This window comes from Fundulus heteroclitus, chromosome 9, assembly GCF_011125445.2.
Source record: "Fundulus heteroclitus isolate FHET01 chromosome 9, MU-UCD_Fhet_4.1, whole genome shotgun sequence".
In the NCBI taxonomy this organism is placed as follows: domain Eukaryota; kingdom Metazoa; phylum Chordata; class Actinopteri; order Cyprinodontiformes; family Fundulidae; genus Fundulus; species Fundulus heteroclitus.
Genome location: NC_046369.1, coordinates 4,329,194 through 4,346,881, shown reverse-complemented (window position 1 = coordinate 4,346,881; position 17,688 = coordinate 4,329,194). Strand labels below are relative to the sequence as shown.

The following is a 17,688-nucleotide window of genomic DNA, read 5'->3' as shown; positions in this document are numbered from 1 at the left end:
TAATTCACGGTGTGCCTTTATGGTCCGAAAAATACGGTATTTTTCACTTTTTAAACTGAACAGCTAAGAATAAATAAACATATTGATAATATTCCAATTTATTGAGATGTGCCTTTAGATATGTCTTCATCCAACTGCACTGACATGTTTATCTTCAGTGTGGGGGCATGTCATCCTGCGTAGGTTTTTTTTTTTTCCTGAATTAGACCTTTTATGTGGGACATCTGAGCAATGGGCACACATGATTTATCTACAGTCAACAGCACTTTAGAGTTTGTACTGGTGACGAAGAAAAACGGAAAGTGAATCACTAAAAAGTCGCAAATACTCCGATAAAACTGCAAAACAGCAAACGTTTCAGTAAGTGAACAAAGAAGGAAGAAATTCCCATATAACAATATTTACAGACTCTTCAATGTGAAGATTGATCGACAAAGGTCCCATTTAAACAGTTCGCTCTTGTCCTGATTCAAATGGTTGAAGTTTTCACAAACACAATGAAATAAATAGTCACAACACAACATGCTGGAACCAAGAAGGCCTGCTGTCGGTCTTTTATCCAGAAACATTTTCTGATAGGCCTTTGGTCCGATCTGTCCATTTAAATGCCTCCTCAGCCAGTTTCTTTCACAATACTGTGTTACTGTGATTTATTGTTTATATATATATATATATATATATATATATATATATATATATATATATATATATATAAACACACCCTGTCTTCCATAAATGATTCAGTTTGTTGAAAATGGCTTGTGGAGCTAAAGTATTGAAGTTATCCTGCAAGCGGCATTTGGGTGATTTTTGTTTTCTTCTTTCCTTTGAGGAGATGCCCTTAAGGTCAAAAACTAGTTTTCTATTTTCCACAGTGTTGCTCATTGCTGTTTTAAGTCTGTGTAACAAATAACACCTGTACATAAACGTCCAGGAGGGACTACGGCTTTGGAGGCTAAATGCCATAGGAAACAAGTCTACCGATTGCATGATCAGTCTTGGGAGTCTTTAAAATGGGTTCAACAATTGTAAAAGAAAATAACAGGGCTTCAGAAAAGAATAAAAAAGGAAACATGTGAGAAAGCAGTCTGTTCACTCACGGACTAGAAAAAAAAAAGGTCAGATATATCAAACTGTTTCTCTTCCATGTATGGCTACACAGATTCAGTGGGGGACTGGTCATCAACGTGGTGCCTCATTGACTGGACACTGGTCAGTATTTTCTTCTGGTGTCCTGCAAGAGCGATTCCGATCCGCTCCAGATCCCTGCAGAGACAGGGAAACACGTGCATCATACTAACAGCCATTTTTGCTAGGTTTATCTATAGATAACCATTTATCACAATCCATGACTGCTCTGACGTGAACAATAGCAGCACACTGATGACAGGCCTTGCAGAAAGTTAATATGCAACTTACTTTACTGAAAAATAGTGTTTGTGATCTGTAGAACATATACCCAATTTGTGAAAAGACAAAAAAATATATATTTCAATATGATTAGGACCCAATTGGCTCAGATGCCAATATTTAGCTTTTTTGTGTTTATTTAAAAACAAGTATAATAGTTTAAGATTTCAGAGTGCTCTTTTAAATAAGGTCTTTGGTCAGAATTTATTACAAGTATTGAGAGTATTAACTCTTTTACGGGACGAACACTAAGAAAGCTAAAAGGCCCACAGCTAAAGCTAAATGGCCCACACATCCCATGTATATTGTCATACCTACTGCTTTATATTGACTACAAAAATCTGTAACATGAGCAGCGGTTTTAAAATCTAATTAAATTTACATGCCATGCTGAATTTACGATGCAAAGAGAGCAAATTAAAAATCCAAGAAACGGGAGTTCAGGCAGGTCACCCGTCCCTTTTTCTCTCTGAGGAAGTTGTTCATTCTGCATGAAATGTGAAACAGAGTTCACTGGCTCATATACCTGAGCACCTATACCGCCTTCTTCACACTGGTGCATTTTAGCATATATTTAATTAATCCCTTTGGGTAAATTTCCACCCTCTATTTCAACCCTTCAGCATATTTTATGGTCAGAGGGCATTCAGCGCAATAAATGGGGACCAGCTGTAAGGACGATGCTGGTGTCTTCTTTAAAGGTACCTGAAGAAAGGAATACAGGTGCTGGTCATATAAATAGAACACCATGAAAAAAGTTGACTTTTTTCAGTAATTCCATTCAAAAAGTGAAACTTGTATATCATATTCATTCATTACACACAGACTGGTATATCTCAAGTGTTTATTTCTTTTAAATTTGATGATTATAACTGACACCTAATGAGAACCCCAAATTCAGTATCTCAGAAAATTATAATATTGCTTAAGACCAAGACAATAAAAGGATTTCCAGAAACGTTGTGGCTTGACACCAGGAAAGCGACAGCTGAAACTATGCCATGCAGACGTCTATCTGGTGGTTCTTGAAGCTCTGACTCCAGCTGCAGTCTACTCTTTGTCAATCTCCTCCACATTTTTCATTGGGTTTTGTCTCACAATCCTCTCCAGAGTGCGGTCATTCACTGTTGCTTGTACACTTTTTTTCTACAGCATTCCTTCCTTCCCTTCACCCCCAATAATGTGCTTGGACACAAAGCTGTGCGAACAGCCAGCCTTTTCAGCAATGACCTTGTGTGTCTTGTCCTCCTTGTAAAGGTGTCAGTGGTCGTCTTTTGGACGACTGTCAGGTCAGCAGTCTTCCCCATGATTGTGAGACCATATAAATTTGATCCCCCCCCTCTGACTGTCTCCGTCGTTGTGTCCTTGGGCAAGACACTTCCCCCGCCTTGCCTGCTGGCCGTGGTCAGAGGGCCCAGCGGTGCTGGTGCATGGCAGCCTCGCCTCTCTCAGCCTGCTCCAGGTCAGCTGTGGGTACTAACATAGCTCGCCACCGTCAGGGTGTGAATGGGTGAATGACTAAACTGTAGTGTGAAGCGCTTCAGAGGTTGTCAGACTAGTTAAAAGTGCTATACAAGTACAAACCACCTTTACCATTTAAAGGCCTTGCCGGTGTTTGGAGTTAACTAGGTGATTAGAGTGTGGCACCAGGTGTCTTTAATTTTGGACCTTTTCTCAGTATTTGAAATTTCTGAGATACAGAACTTGGGGTTTTCATTAGTTGTCAGTCATAATCATTCAAATTAAAAGAAATAAATACTTGAAAAGTTTCACTTTTTGAAAGAAACTACTTAAAAAAATATATTCAATTGAATATACCAAATGTCTGCAAACAAATACAAATTCCTTGATTGTTTGCACAATCACGGCCAAATAAAGATGATTCTGCTTTTGCTTAAAAGTTGTTTTCAAAAGGTAATCTGACAAATGAGCCACATTGGAATGCATAGAAAGAGAAAAAAAATAGTTTTCATGATATTCTAATTATATGACCAGCACCTGTAGTATATCTCTTACTGACATTAGACGTGAACAGCTGTAGAGTGGCTCAGAGGCTCATATTGCTGCTATTTCACTTATTTAGAACATTGGAAGGCAAATGTAATCAAAAGCAAGGTACGGGGCCATTGTAGCAGAGAAGAAGCTATAGGGACTAAACAAGACACATATTGCGCAGCATGAAGAACGTGAGATGCAGGGAAAGAGACCGACAGAAGAGGTCAGACATACTCAGCTGTGATTTGTGTGACCAGCGGCAAAGAGGTGAACCCTGATCCGATGAAGGAGTCTCTATACTGGGTCATCTTCAGAGCAGCCAGCCAGTCCTCCACTGAGCTCACGCTGCTCAGATCCGGAGCTCCCCGGTCTAACAAGGGATGATGTGAAGGACTGCAGGGAGCAGATACAAGGAGAAAGGGTTGATAAAAATCTCAACTGTATCAGACAAACAGAGTGTGTTTGGGTATGGAAATGAGTTAATATCTCTGTTCACCCAGGAACCATGTTGTTGGTGCCGGCTTTGAGAGATGCAGGGTTGCGGATCATTTTGTCCAACATGCTGACGATATCAGAGAACTTTGGCCGTGTGTTTCTGTCTTTCTGCCAGCAGTCCAGCATCAGCTGGTGCAGCACCACTGGACAGTCCATGGGGGCTGGCAGCCTGAAGTCCTGCTCTATGGCATTTATCACCTGGGACACAGCAGAGCAGAGAGGCCACGTTTGTACAGATAAAGCTTGAACAAAAGTTTGAATATGTTTATCTGTATATGTCCGCTGAAATCGGTGTTCCCCATTTTTCTTCCTGTCCAGCAAAAAGGTCACAGCATTCATTTTTTAAAATAACTATTTAAACAAAATTATGTTATGTCCTGTATCCCTGATTGTTGAACATTTCGTGTCAATTTTTCCTCATCCCAAAAAGAACTACAGTAGAATCATGTCACAGAAGCTATGTTTGCACACACATAATTTCACCATCGGATTAAAATGTATTTGTCTTAAATAATCAGACTATACGGTTTAAATAGACACACAATCAATTAATCCGATCATAATGTGCGTGTATATGCACCTAGCTTTATTCAGAATTTAATCCCTCTGATATGCGCAGTTATCAAATTCCTCTAATAAAACCACAGAAGAAGTACTTTCGTCTTTGCTAAACAACAGAAAATAGCAAACAAAGCAGTATTATACGAGTTTGTTGGTCTTCCGAGTGCCCAGGCTGGACTTGCATGCAGTTCTAATTTACGGTTTAAACGTTACTGAGTAAGCAACAATTTTGAGCTCTTTTATTTTGTCGAACAGAAAGGTTGTATCGGGAGCCCCACAGTTTTGCCTTCTGGCGTATTTCCACCATTCACCAACGCGAATGGTGAATTTAGATCAGTCCTTTTTTCAATTACTTTTGTCCATGGAAACATAGCTACTGTGTAGCTTAATCTGGTGCTATAGTCTAAACATGCCTGTGCAAATTCTCAGTTATCCGGGTCATCGCAACAGCAAACAGGCTTAAACAGGATGGCAACAGGATTTTCTCTCTGTTCTTTCTGAAAACGTTTCGACACCTATCCAGGAGTCTTTGTGAATTCTGGTGGTTTGCACTTGAGCAACCTGCAGATGGAGTGCTGCTGTTTTTAAAGGACATGGAGGCCCATCCTCCTAGGCTCAGTCTAAGACAGATCCAAATCAATGACTGCTGAAGATTCTCAGTCATCCAGGTCATGGTCGTTCCAAAAAAAGTAAAAAGCAAAGCAACTGGACTTGTTTTTCGTAGTTGAAGACGTTTCGCTTCCATGCAAATTTGCATGTTATCTAAGCCATTACAAGGCCTTTGTTTAGCAGTAGTATAAAGCTTGTTACTCCACATTACTCCAGACTTTTTGAATTGAGAATGCTTCCCAGAGAGGAAGCGAAACGTCTTCAACTATGAAAAACAACTCCTGTTGCTTTGTTTTTTACTTTTTTTGGAATGACAAATCAATGACCCGTCCGCCCATTTCAGCTTGTTTGCCATGGGTTCTAAATAGATTCTTCTGGTGCAAATTTTTATGTTAAAAATCTTGTCAAAGTCGTTGTCTGCAATCTTCACAATTTCACTGGAATATAATTAAATTGTGCACAGAATTAGACAGAATTAACTTACGATAAAAAGGTTAAGGTGAAGCAAATGAAATGCTCTAGTAGATGAATATGTATTATTGCACTAAGTATATCAGAATAAACTTACTGTAAATGGCACAAAACAGTAAATAAAAAAAAATAGAGTCAAATTCCAAAGATAAAACGGGAGCCTGATATCAAACATAAAAACCTTGACTAAGATGCAAACAAAATCCAACATTGGTGGTTTTCCACGTAATGAGTTTATTGGTGAAGTCTGTAACTGAGGAACATCTGTTTATTTTATTTTAAAAAATCTGCTGCAAAGTGATAAATTACCTGTTTCAACTTCCTTTTGTTATTTTTCTTTGCAGCTGCTACTTTGTCACATTTCAAGGATGGAAGTAATAAAGTTACACAGAATTGGTCCACAGGACATGCCACATTATTTTTTTTTCTAAAATCTAAAGCAATGACAGCAATGTCATAAGCAATAGGTCTATTTCACCAAATCATACTTCCATGAAATGAGATTAAGGTTGGAGACACCCTGCTTCTATCAGTTCCTATGAGCTCTCAAGTTTGTCACATATTTGCAATTATATAATCTCAGGATCTATGGAAAAAAGGTTTAGTTATAAACAATATATTGTCCTACATACATTAAAGCATAGTGACATTCTGAAGCTCAAAGAGTCAAACAGGATGATGCTGTCGTGAAAGCTTAAGAGGATCACACAGACTAATTGTTTCTTGCGAGCCGTATATTCCCCTAACATGTCTGTGATCCCTCCTTTCTGTCTGTGCTACTAAAAACACAACCACATACAGCAATCTCTACATCAAAATGTTAAAGGGACCAATGAATAAAGAGGTTTTGGGTTTTTTGCATAACCAGTAAATGTCAGATAACTTAACCTCTTTCCTCAGAGACTACAAACAATTCAAAGTCATGTTGCTCAATTTCAAGATATAAATTGACCATGTGGACAAACGGAAATAGCAGAAATGTCACAGTCACAAATGAGGCCTACTACAATAGCAGCTGAAGGGCAAAACAGGTTTGGGGGGATGATCAGAGCAGTCTAGGCACTGCCACGCATATTGTGGGTGCGTAAGGGTGTGTAAACAAGTCAGCATCACCTGCAGCTGGGATAAAGTTTCTCAAAGGGCCGCGCTGCACAGAAATGTCATGCATAGAAGTAACAAAGCATTGCTGTCTTTTTATCTCCTTTGTCTTTTTGTGTTTAAATTACTATTAATGTTGAAGTGATTTCATAAACGTAGAATATAAATAACAGAAGGGAGATTTTTTTTTGTGTGTGGTATGACTTTGGTGCTCAAAGGTTGATGATGTCTTTGCTGTATTTCCTGTGGGAATCTCTATCTTGCCATAATCACCCATTCTCTTTATATATCACAATGTTGTCGGCAAACATCGTGACCCATGGGAAGCAGTGCCTGACCTCATCTGTCAACTGGTCCATCACTTTTGCAAATACTAAAAGGATGAGAGATGTCCCTCCTTGAACACGTCTGTCCCTCCTCACACCTTAACACTCTCCTGATGTCCTTTTTCATGTACTCTTAAATGCTTTTTAGCCAGGATTTTAAAGTGCACAGCTTTTTCTTTTTTTTTCTTTATTTCTTTGTTTTTCTTTTCTTCTGCTGATTTTAAGCCTTCAGAATTTGATATGACTTCCAACAAGTATTGTAGGATTCAGGTGGAAAGGAGGAGGAAAAGGAATTGTATCATTTTGGTCTCAGTAGGGAAACCTGGTGCATATTTAGCAAAAAAAAGTTAACAATATCTCTCCATTTGAGCAGCCACACAGCTAACTTCTGCCCTAACTTCCTCATTGAGACAGGAGTATTTTATAGAAATAAGCTTTTTATGCAGTATATGTGTAGTTAGGTATCAAAAATGGTTAAAAAATCTTTCAAGGGAATATTGTTTTGCAGAGAAATTTACCAACCTGTCTGAATGTAAAATGTTTTTATATTAACATTGCAGGATGCAATTTGCTTTGTGACATTAAAAAAATCAAAGTACAAATTAAGTGCTCCAATTACCATTTCAAATCATTATGCGCTGTATGCCAGGAACAAGAAATTATTTAATTGATCCACAAAAACAACTAAAGTTATGGATGTAATGTTTCACAATTCAACTTAAATGTGCTCTAATGATTTAAAACATACCATCTTATGTGTTAATTACTCGAGCAGATGTCAGATAAAAATCTTTCTGGCACTTTTCTCACACAGCAATCACTACCATCTGTCTTGTATATTCGGAAAATTGCTACCTTTCTTCTTGACAGACAGATTAACATGAAGCACATAATTGCAAAGTTTGCCTTCAGACAAACAAGCATTTTGTTTAAAGTTTGATTGATAAAATGTTAATTTATAAGGGTGCTGATAAAATATTAGCTTAAGAGCACAAAAATACATTTAGATTTAGTGAATTATAAACCTGTGAGAAATGGCTATAACCAACATGACTTCATAACATGAACAGGTCTGGTGTGAAAAAATCTGCGATTTAACATAAGAAAATATTTATATTGTGCAATAGATAATTTTTTTTGTTAAACTCTTGATTTACATACAAGATGATCATATTTACTTGTGGTCTCAGAGGAATTAAAGTTTTATATTTCATATTGATGTGTCTGTGACATGTATAAAAAAACATAAATCAAATTCTTCTACTGCAAAGAAATTATATTTTTCTTGTTCAGCAAATATAAGATTAAGTTTTAAAGTAATTTATGGACAATGAAAATTGAATGTAATGGCTTACTTGCAGATATTTATAGGAAAATTTTCAGTCTTCCTTTTTGCTTTTATTGGCCAGCGCAGCAGATGCATAGAGATAACAGATGCTTTCAAGTGCCACAAATACCAGCAGCACTCTCTCAGATGGCTCAGCATCCGAACCAACATGAAAAAATTCCTAAAATCTGCATTTTAGAAATATAAAAACTCGACACAGAAATGAAAACCTAAAGGTACACAGAAAGTCTATAAGATTAACAAAACCTATTTGCCTGTAAAAATACAGGCTGTACGGTCCAAGGTCTATTTATAGCACATACATCTTATGTATTTATATGCACTATATGTAGCACATGCAGTATATATGTGCATTAGCATAGGGGCTATTGTTTGCTACTGGAAGGGTATGACCAGAGCACAGAGCTAAAAAAAATAAAATAATCCAAAACACCCCTAATTAGAAACTCTGACATTAAACACAAAGTGCTGAATTCATAAAGGGGGATAAATATCTCTCTGCAAGTTTAGTCAGCATCCAATTCCTCATACTCACTATAAAACATGTTCCAAACTAAAGGAAGTTAGCCAACGTTAGCCTGCAAACACTTTGTAGCCAATGTGCCAAGATAAGCGTTCTGTTAGCTGTGACATCATCCAGGTGGAGACAGATTATCCACTATTACCATCTGACATAGAAAGTACTCCTGGATCAATGTGAGCTTCTGTGCTTTTTGTGTCTCTGCTCTGTCTTCTCTAACTCCTAGTGGGTTGAGGCAGATGAGCGTTCACACTGAGCCTGGTTCTCGTTCTGCGGGAGTTTTTCTCTCCACTGTCGCTTCATGCATGCTCAGTCTGAGGGATTGCTGCAAAGCCATCAACAATGCAGACGACTGTCCACTGTGGCTCTACGCTCTTTCAGGAGGAGTGAATGCTGCTTGGAGAGACTTGATGCAACCTGCTTGGTTTCCTTAGAGAGGAAACTTTCTGACCAATCTGGAGGATTTGATTTGATTTGACATTGTAAAGAGCCTTGAGATGATACGTGTTGTGAATTGGCACTATACAAATAAAAAATAATTGAATTGAATAAGCCCATGTTGGGGGGTAACGCAGTTGCAAAAGTTTGTTAAGCCCTTAAACTCACAAAATCGTAAATGTTCTGTTGTAATATATGATTCATCTTCTGTTTCTTGTTGAATTAAATATTAAACATAGGCTATTAAGCCATAAATATTAGGTGGAAAGTATGCTACATTATAAATGGAGCAAAGAAAAATACAACGCTGAAAAAGAGGGAAGTGTAATAAATGCAGTGTGTTTCGAAACTCAGTGAGTAGTTGTGACAAATAATCATAATTTCAACAGTGGACAAAATAATTTACAAGTAGGATTTATTTTATTACTGAGGAGCCTTCTTGCCATGATCGACCACAGTCTCTCTTTGAAAGAAGCACAGTTTTGCTGCTTATTGTTGGGATCAGTAAATCACGAGCATTGCCTTTCAACAGGTCTCTTTCTTCCCCACAATAAACCTGAGCAACGCCTGCATTACTGCAATTACATAAACATGTTTGAGTTTGTATGAATTATTTCTCACATTTCTGCCAGGTGCACACTTGCCACGCCCCATGTTTCTCCACGAGTCTACCGTTCATTTATCGACCTCACTTTTTCATTGTTCTCTTTTTCTTTATTCTATCATCCCGGGGAAACAGTCCCGTCTCTTGCCTTGTCGCCTGTCTGCCTCGGTTCATGACCTCTGCCAGTTTTTGAACTTTTCTTGTCAGCCGTTTCCCACTACAGACTCCTCCGACGCTCCTGTGCTTTCATTGACCTTGTGAAGCGCTTAACTCCCTCTTGTCACACCTGCGACTCGCGCCCAACCTCTTCCAAAACAAGGCCACTTTGAAATTTGCCGCTTCCTCTCCTGCAACTATTCAGCCGTAAAATCCCAGGAAGAAAACACAAATGTCTATTTACTTTCTCGGCTTTCTACAAGGTAAACGTAACAAGCCGGCGAGCGAGACCGCCGTCTGCGAGCTGTAAAAACGGTGGCACTTGTATGACAGTCTTCCTGGGGATTTGACTGCCTCCAAGGTGAACTCTACTTGACCCCGACACACTTCCTGGGCTCTGTAATGCAAAAAAAAATTTTTCACTCTAAGCACCCATGCCAATCAAAATAGCACCAAGTACAGTGAAACATCACAGGTCTCTTTCATGATTAATTCATGTTGAACACTGCACCTGCAGTGGCTCCGCTGATAATTTCACCGCTTTGTGTTCTTTGAAATCACGTGTGTGTGTGTGTGTGTGTGTGTGTGTGTGTGTGTGTGTGTGTGCGTGCGTGTGTGTGTGTGTGCGTGTGTGTGTGTGTGTCGACTGAGCGTAAGCCGGAACGTGTGGTAAGTGTGAGCTCAGGGTGTCAGCTCCATGCATAGTTAATGCCCCCGCAGACCCTCGTTAGCTATACTGGAAACACACACTCTTCCCCATCATTATACACAGACTGTTCCATTATAAATCTGTCTCTGTCATTATGCTGAGTTTCTGTCATTACGGCTCTGGAGACGCTGCGGCTCGGGGACGAGCAGTGAAGGCGCGGAGGGAGGAGGAAGGAAATGGCAGGGAGGAGGTAAGGGATTAAGGAGAAAGAGCGCATAAGAAGGAGAAAGGAGACGGAGGAATGACGAGTGGAGTCTATTTTAGAGAACACATTAACTATAAAAATGTCCCCTGCAGCTGGGACGGTTGGGGATGCTTGCCAAAGATGAAGGCGGAAAACACACCAAACCATCCGATCCGAAAGATCCAACGAAAAACCTCATCGTAGCAATTAGATCTGGTTGAAGTGAAGGAGCGGCTGGCGTTTTTCTGCTGCGGTGCTGCGTAGCTCCGACCAAGGTAGACCCCCGCTCTATCTTGGTCAGAGAGACGCGGAAATATGATGGGAAATCAACGAGTGAGACAGGAAGGGAGAGACTCTGGCAAAGTAAAACACGTCCGCTCTTAATTTCATAGTGTATAAGTTCTGAAACGAAATTAAAATCGGTTCTAACTCAGAGGAGGTTTTTCAACAACCCTGGACAATTTTCATCTCTTTATACTTGAGGAGACATTGAAGCAAAAGGTTGTTTGACTAAGAACTGTAAAACACTGGCAATCAGCATAGGTCACTGGATGTAAATGTGTTAAATGTGTTTATGTGCCAATAAAAACACAGGTGTCCTGTCAGGATTTAACGTTAACAGAAATGCCATATTACTGCTTTAGAAAAGAAAGACATGGTTAATTGGGATTGATTAATTACAAAGTTAATTAATCTTAATCACATCTGACCACTATAATATATAGTCATATTCAATAAATTACAATATTACTAAAAAGTTCAATTATTTCAAAAACTAAGTTCACAAAGTGAAACACATTATATAGATAAATATCACACAGAATGATATTTTCCAAGGCAGTCTGATAATTGTAGTCAGTTTCTGTGTACATCTAACAGAAACAGGAGCTTTAGAATTAGAATATTACATCAGACCAATAAAGAAATAATGTATTTTAACACAAGAATAAGGATTTTATAAGAAGTATGTCTCACAGCTGATTAAAGGTGGTTATTTTCAAAAGGTACTTTTAAAGTGACAAATAAGCCTCCTCTGAATGCATATTTCAATGTATTGAATATGACTGTAAATCTACATTTCAGGCTTTCACGTGTCAAACTATTACAGACTGTATAACGTTTCATAAAGGCATATTTGGGATTTAGAGTCTTGGTACTTTGAAGTAAGCCGTAGTGCCACGGCAAACTATAATCACACTTTAATATAATATCCTCAGAATAGAATCCCCAAAAATAAAAAAGTCTGTGATTCAATCTTTCAGTAATTCCTGTTTCATGTTATGAATACGATTCTCTCTTAGTTCCAAAAGCAAAATTGAAAACTCGGGGAAAGCAGGAGGGAAGTGTTTTCTTTTGAATGACAATTGACAGAAAGAAGAGCAGAGAAATGGGAATGTCCTCTTTGATAAAGCCGGTGATTATTTCTAGCCCAGATCACAGCAGGACCAATGTAATCTCAGAGCATTTAATAGCATCAATGTGATGCAAATCTAAAAAAAAATAAAAAAAGGTATAGAAATGCTGCAGCAAATTGATCATACTGTGAAGGTAATTGGAATAAAGCTGTCACTACAATAAAAATATCGCCTGCAGTAAACATCTGCCTCAAAGCACAACCCTCATACCTTTGGACTAATGCACAGGCAAGAAAAACACATGTGACACTTGAATTGATATCCTCATTTCCCGCATGTTTTCCTTAGACAAGCCGACTCCCTGCTGGGGGAGACTGGATGAAAAAAAACAACAAAAAAAAAAACCAAACAAGCGCAGCCTCCAAAACACCAAAGAGTCACAGACGTCAGAACAAGAGACAGACGCGCTCGCTGACACGCTAGCAGGTGCTGACTTACATCCTGGTTGCTCATGTCCCAGTAAGGTCTCTCTCCGTACGACATCACCTCCCAGGTGACGATACCGTAACTCCAGACATCTGAAGCGGAGGTGAATTTCCTGTAGGCGATCGCCTCTGGAGCCGTCCACCGCACTGGGATTTTACCCCCCTTGGGGGAGGAAAAGGAGAAGAAAAGAGACAAAAGGCAGAGATAAAAGATGACAACAAAAACGAAAAGGGAACTTGTTATACTTAGGGATTCAGCTCAGGTAGAACAAAGTCTAGTGAAAAGGTCACAGGGAGGGCATCAGAATAATGTGCACTGCACTTGCAAGCGCAGAAGAAATGGCAAGAACACTACATATCGATTCAAACGGCATGCAGTTGGCCCATTTTTAATGTGCTAGGAGGTAAAGACAAAGCAGATGTTCGTTAAAAATACAAACACATGTCTGCCTGTCTTTTCCTTCCTTAATGCAAACAAAGTATTGGTTGGATAAGAGCGTCTCTTTTCAGGCTGCTGAGTGAAATCCAGGATTATATGGATGGAGTACGTTTCCTGCGTTTGGAATAAAATCTGTCAAAGCAAATCTCACAAACTGTCTGTGAATCATTGACACGAAGCCGGGGCGCTTCCTGCTTTTGACACAGTAGGAGTTCTGGGGAAAAAAAAAAAAAGTTTTGTTTGTTCATTACCAGAGAGCTGGTGTAGGTGGGGTCAGAGGTGTCCTCCTCCAAGTACCGCGACAAGCCGAAGTCGGACACCTTACACACCAGGTTGCTGTTCACCAAAATGTTCCGCGCCGCCAGGTCTCGGTGAACGTAGCTCATCTCCGCCAGGTACCTGCAACATCAACGGGATTTACTGAGTGGTGTGTTATCTGTTGCCGGCTTTGGTGCAATAATGGAATGTAGAGTGTGTGTTTGCGTCTCTCTGTGTGTGAGCTATCCGTGCCAGCCGCCTTGGATAAAAATCATAACGGGATTTAATATTTCCGTATACGTACGTGTTTGCTGGCTATCGCAGCCTGCAGTAAAACACCGATCCTATCTGTGTTTTACTGCAGGATTGGATGCAACATTTCAAGCTGCCAAGTTGTAGCGCTCCGAGTAAATACCTGGGCTTACGTTACAGCAGGTAGAGGAGTCTGAGTGTGTGCAGCTCTGCGTAAGGAAATCAATCACTGAAGGATAAGATTACCTTCCCTGTTTGTCTTTGTAATAAAACAGATTACGGCCGTGGGGGAGTGTGTTTGTGTGTGTCTGCACCTCATTCCCGATGCGATGCCTCTCAGCATGCCGACCAGCTGGATTACTGGGAACTGTCCGTCGTTTTGCTGAAACACAGCGACACATGAGCGGATTCTTACTTTCCAAAATCATTCCTATTATTTATTTAGCATTATTTTTTAGAGAAACCTTTGCAGATGCCAACACACAACAGTACTTTACTCTAATGCAGGGGTGTCAAACATACGGCCCACCGAACAATTTAAATAAATAAATAATTTCTTTTTTTTCAGTGTCCTGTCTGGCAATGTGGCAATAAGAATTGTCGTCTTAATACCAGAAAGAGCTCATCAGATTTGACTTTCACAAGTGGAGCAGTACTGCTTTTGCCATAGTGCTCCGCTTGATTTATGAATGTGAATAGTTTTATTATGATTCATGCGGGGATATCTCAAATGATATGGACACTACAATGGGAAAGTAGATAGGGAAAGGAAGAACAAGAAGAAAAAAAGAAAAGGTGAAAGAAAGAGGAGATAAAAGGAAGAGAATGATAAAACAATTATTGAAAAAAAAAACATGTACTTTGTTTAATTGAAAATCTGCAGTTCCTATATTGTCCACGAGTGGCGCTGTGTTTTAATCAGCAGATGGTAGCACTGAGCTTCAGTTGTGGAAAATTGATTTTAAATAATTTATTAATTTGTATCTGTTTGATGTATTTTGTCATGCAGGACAGTGTTTTTAAGTTCCAAAAAATGTGAATAAATGTTTTTCAACATTGTACAATCACTGTGATCAGTTCTTATGCATAATGCACAAGAAAATGTTTAACTGAGAAAAAGTATTGTTGAAATTGCACATACTTTTCTTAGAAACGCTGAGGTTATTCATAATATATTGAGTAAAAGTGAAATTAATTTAATATAAAAATCAACAACAAGTCCACTTTAATTATTTCTATTTAATCTTGCAATGAGTTTACTCGTGTGGCCCTCTTGAGATCAGATTAAGCTGTATGCGGCCCCTAAACCAAAATGAGTTTGACACCCCTGCTCTAATGGTATCATAATTCTTATGAAAAACTATAAATCTTAGAAGAACCAATAAAAAATTTACAATCTGACCATTGCACTTTTTTCAGAGGAAATACATTATTTTAAACTGCACTGTAAGGTAGGCACTGATACCATGGTGCATCGGTTCCCTTTGGGACATCTCCACCCTTTAAAACCTTTCTGCAACACGTTTGTTTGTCCTGATACTCTGATTTGTTCTACATTGGTCATTAAGAAAGATGTCATCATCACATGCCTTTAAATGTAAAATGTTCACATGTAGGGCACCAATGTCGTTACATTAAATCGTTTAGAAAAGAGCCCCGAAGTTTTGCTCAGTTACAAGCATTTTGCGTCATCTGGAATTAAGTATGATGCTTTACTTAGCTAACAAGATGTAAGACATTGACGACATAAATCTAGCATAGCCTGAAAGTAATAAATGATTAAAAGCAAAATGTTGCTGTAAATGTAACTGCCTATTAAGATTAGATAACTGACAGGCAATATAAGCCGAAGAGAGCCTGAAGGTTGGGCCAAAACGTTCTGAAATCAAGCCTCCCTCGGTTAAAAATTCAACGCCTGCGGCTCTACTGATGGCGCTGAGGGGTTTTACCGCGACAGGACTAAACAGTACGCAAAAATATTTGTACCTACTGGACTTTGGCAAATATAATTTTCCTGTGTGGTTGGTAAAAATTTTTAATTGAATTGAAATTAATTACAATATCAAATTTAAGACCAACACAGGTTAGTGTTGGTGAAGTGAAAAAAAAAGGAAACGATACTCGGCTTCTACATTTTATTTTTTTTACAAACAAAAATTGGAAAAGTGTGGAAAGCTGTTGTATTTTGCTCCCTTCGCTCTGCTGCACCTAAATAAAATCCACAGCAAGCACATGCCTTTAGAACACAACTGATGAGTAAAACGGAGCGCATCAGTGTGAACTTTGCTCTCGCTTTTAACACAGGACCTCAGTGAAGGCTTCAGAGGTTTGCCTGAGGACGTTAATGGACAATTAGCATCACAAAGACAAAGGATCAAGGGGACGTTTAAAGCAGGGTTAGGCTATAAAGCCGTGTCCAAAAGCTTCTGATGATCGACTGAGCTCCACTTAATCGATCATCAGAAAATGGAAAGAGTATGGCACAACTGCAGACCTGCTAATATAAGCCCGCCCAACTAAACTGACAGCTGAGGGAGCTTTTCAAGAGAAGCAGCCAAGAGTCAGGTCTCAGGTTATCCTTTCACAACTATTGGTCACATACACAGAAATTTTTTTTTACCCTTATGGAGAAGCAGCAAAAATAAAGCTGTTGCTTAAAGAAAGTCATCGTTTCCATTTAAAGTTTAGCAGAAGTCTTGCAGGGAACATGGCAACCCTCTTTGAAGAAGGTGTTGTGGTCGCCTATATGCATTGCCAATGTATACAACTAACACTGCATATCATTCTGAACACACAATATCTATCATACGACTGCAATATCATGGTGTGGATGTGCCTTTTTTTCAGCAGACACAGGACAGCTGATAAGACTTGATGGGAAGATGGCCAGAGAATTAACAATTAAAAATAAACACAGGGTAAACCTGGAAGAAAACCTGTTGGAGGCAGTAAAATACCAGTATGACATAGAGTAATAATCGATAGTAATAATTTAAACCTTGACACAACTGTGTGTAAGAATGGCACAAAGTCCAGGACAGATTTAAGATTCTTTGGCAAGAAGAAAAATGAACAGTCTACAGCCATTCTGGGCTTGACCTGTGTTGTAAACAGACATCCTGTTGTGCAAAACCTTTACTGACATCCAGCAAAAAACTTATATCTGTACCTGTAGAGACACTTGATCCAGGTGGGCTATATACGAATAAACAAGACATTTCATATTTTCTGCTGTTAACCGCTGATAATTTTCCTTCAACTTAACAAGAATGCGCTATTCTGTGTAGCTCTAAAATACTTCAAAGACATTTTTAAGTTTTGTGATTGTAACAAGGCAAAACGTTAGTATTTTAGAGCAATAAAAGCATTTCACAAAGGCAATGCACCTTTTCTAGGAGAGTGAATTAATCAGTAAAAACATCCCATGATTAATGGACGTTGAACAAACAGAAACATGTGCTATACGTTTGTTTGTTTGCTTTTCCGTGCACTGATAAAAGCCTTCGACTGGCTTATGATTCCTCTTTTTTTTTTTTTTTTTAAAAAAAGGACATTTGATAAAAAAAAAAAAAATCTTTGCTTTTAGGTTAAATGGGCTGACGGCCCACGCCGCCCCTGTGGGATCCCCTGACATCTTCACAGACATTCATAGCCATGTTTATAATCCGTCCATTAAACGATTAATACAGGTAACTCTCAGTCATCTTAATTTATGCAATATGTTTACAGTATTCAGTTTGAACTGCAGGATGGAATTACTGACTTTGAAACTGACTTTTGACGAAAACATTTGTCTTTATGGTATCTTGCCTCTGTAAATGACTGCCTCTGTTTCATCACACCCCACTGACATAGTTGCAGTCTGATGTGTATGTCTTTAGGTTTACTTTGTGCAGGAAACTGTGCCTTTGATGCTCCCCCGGCCTAATCCTCCACAGGGAGAAAGCCTGCTTCTAGGTGCAAACAAACCCACAA

General features: G+C 38.9%; 1 protein-coding gene across 1 annotated transcript in view; it reads right to left on the bottom strand.

Moving 5' to 3' along the window:
• Positions 1-684: 684 nt before the first annotated feature.
• LOC105936962 (ephrin type-B receptor 1) overlaps positions 685-17,688 on the bottom strand; it is a 131,775-nt gene continuing 114,771 nt past the window's right edge. Inside the window, exons 15-20 of the mRNA XM_012878041.3 lie at positions 14,028-14,095; positions 13,455-13,602; positions 12,778-12,927; positions 3,902-4,098; positions 3,640-3,798; positions 685-1,266 (exon numbers count right to left, since the gene is read on the bottom strand). Of these exons, the coding sequence (XP_012733495.2) occupies positions 1,155-1,266; positions 3,640-3,798; positions 3,902-4,098; positions 12,778-12,927; positions 13,455-13,602; positions 14,028-14,095 (834 nt within the window). The 3' untranslated portion in view covers positions 685-1,154. The remainder of the gene's footprint in view (positions 1,267-3,639; positions 3,799-3,901; positions 4,099-12,777; positions 12,928-13,454; positions 13,603-14,027; positions 14,096-17,688) is intronic.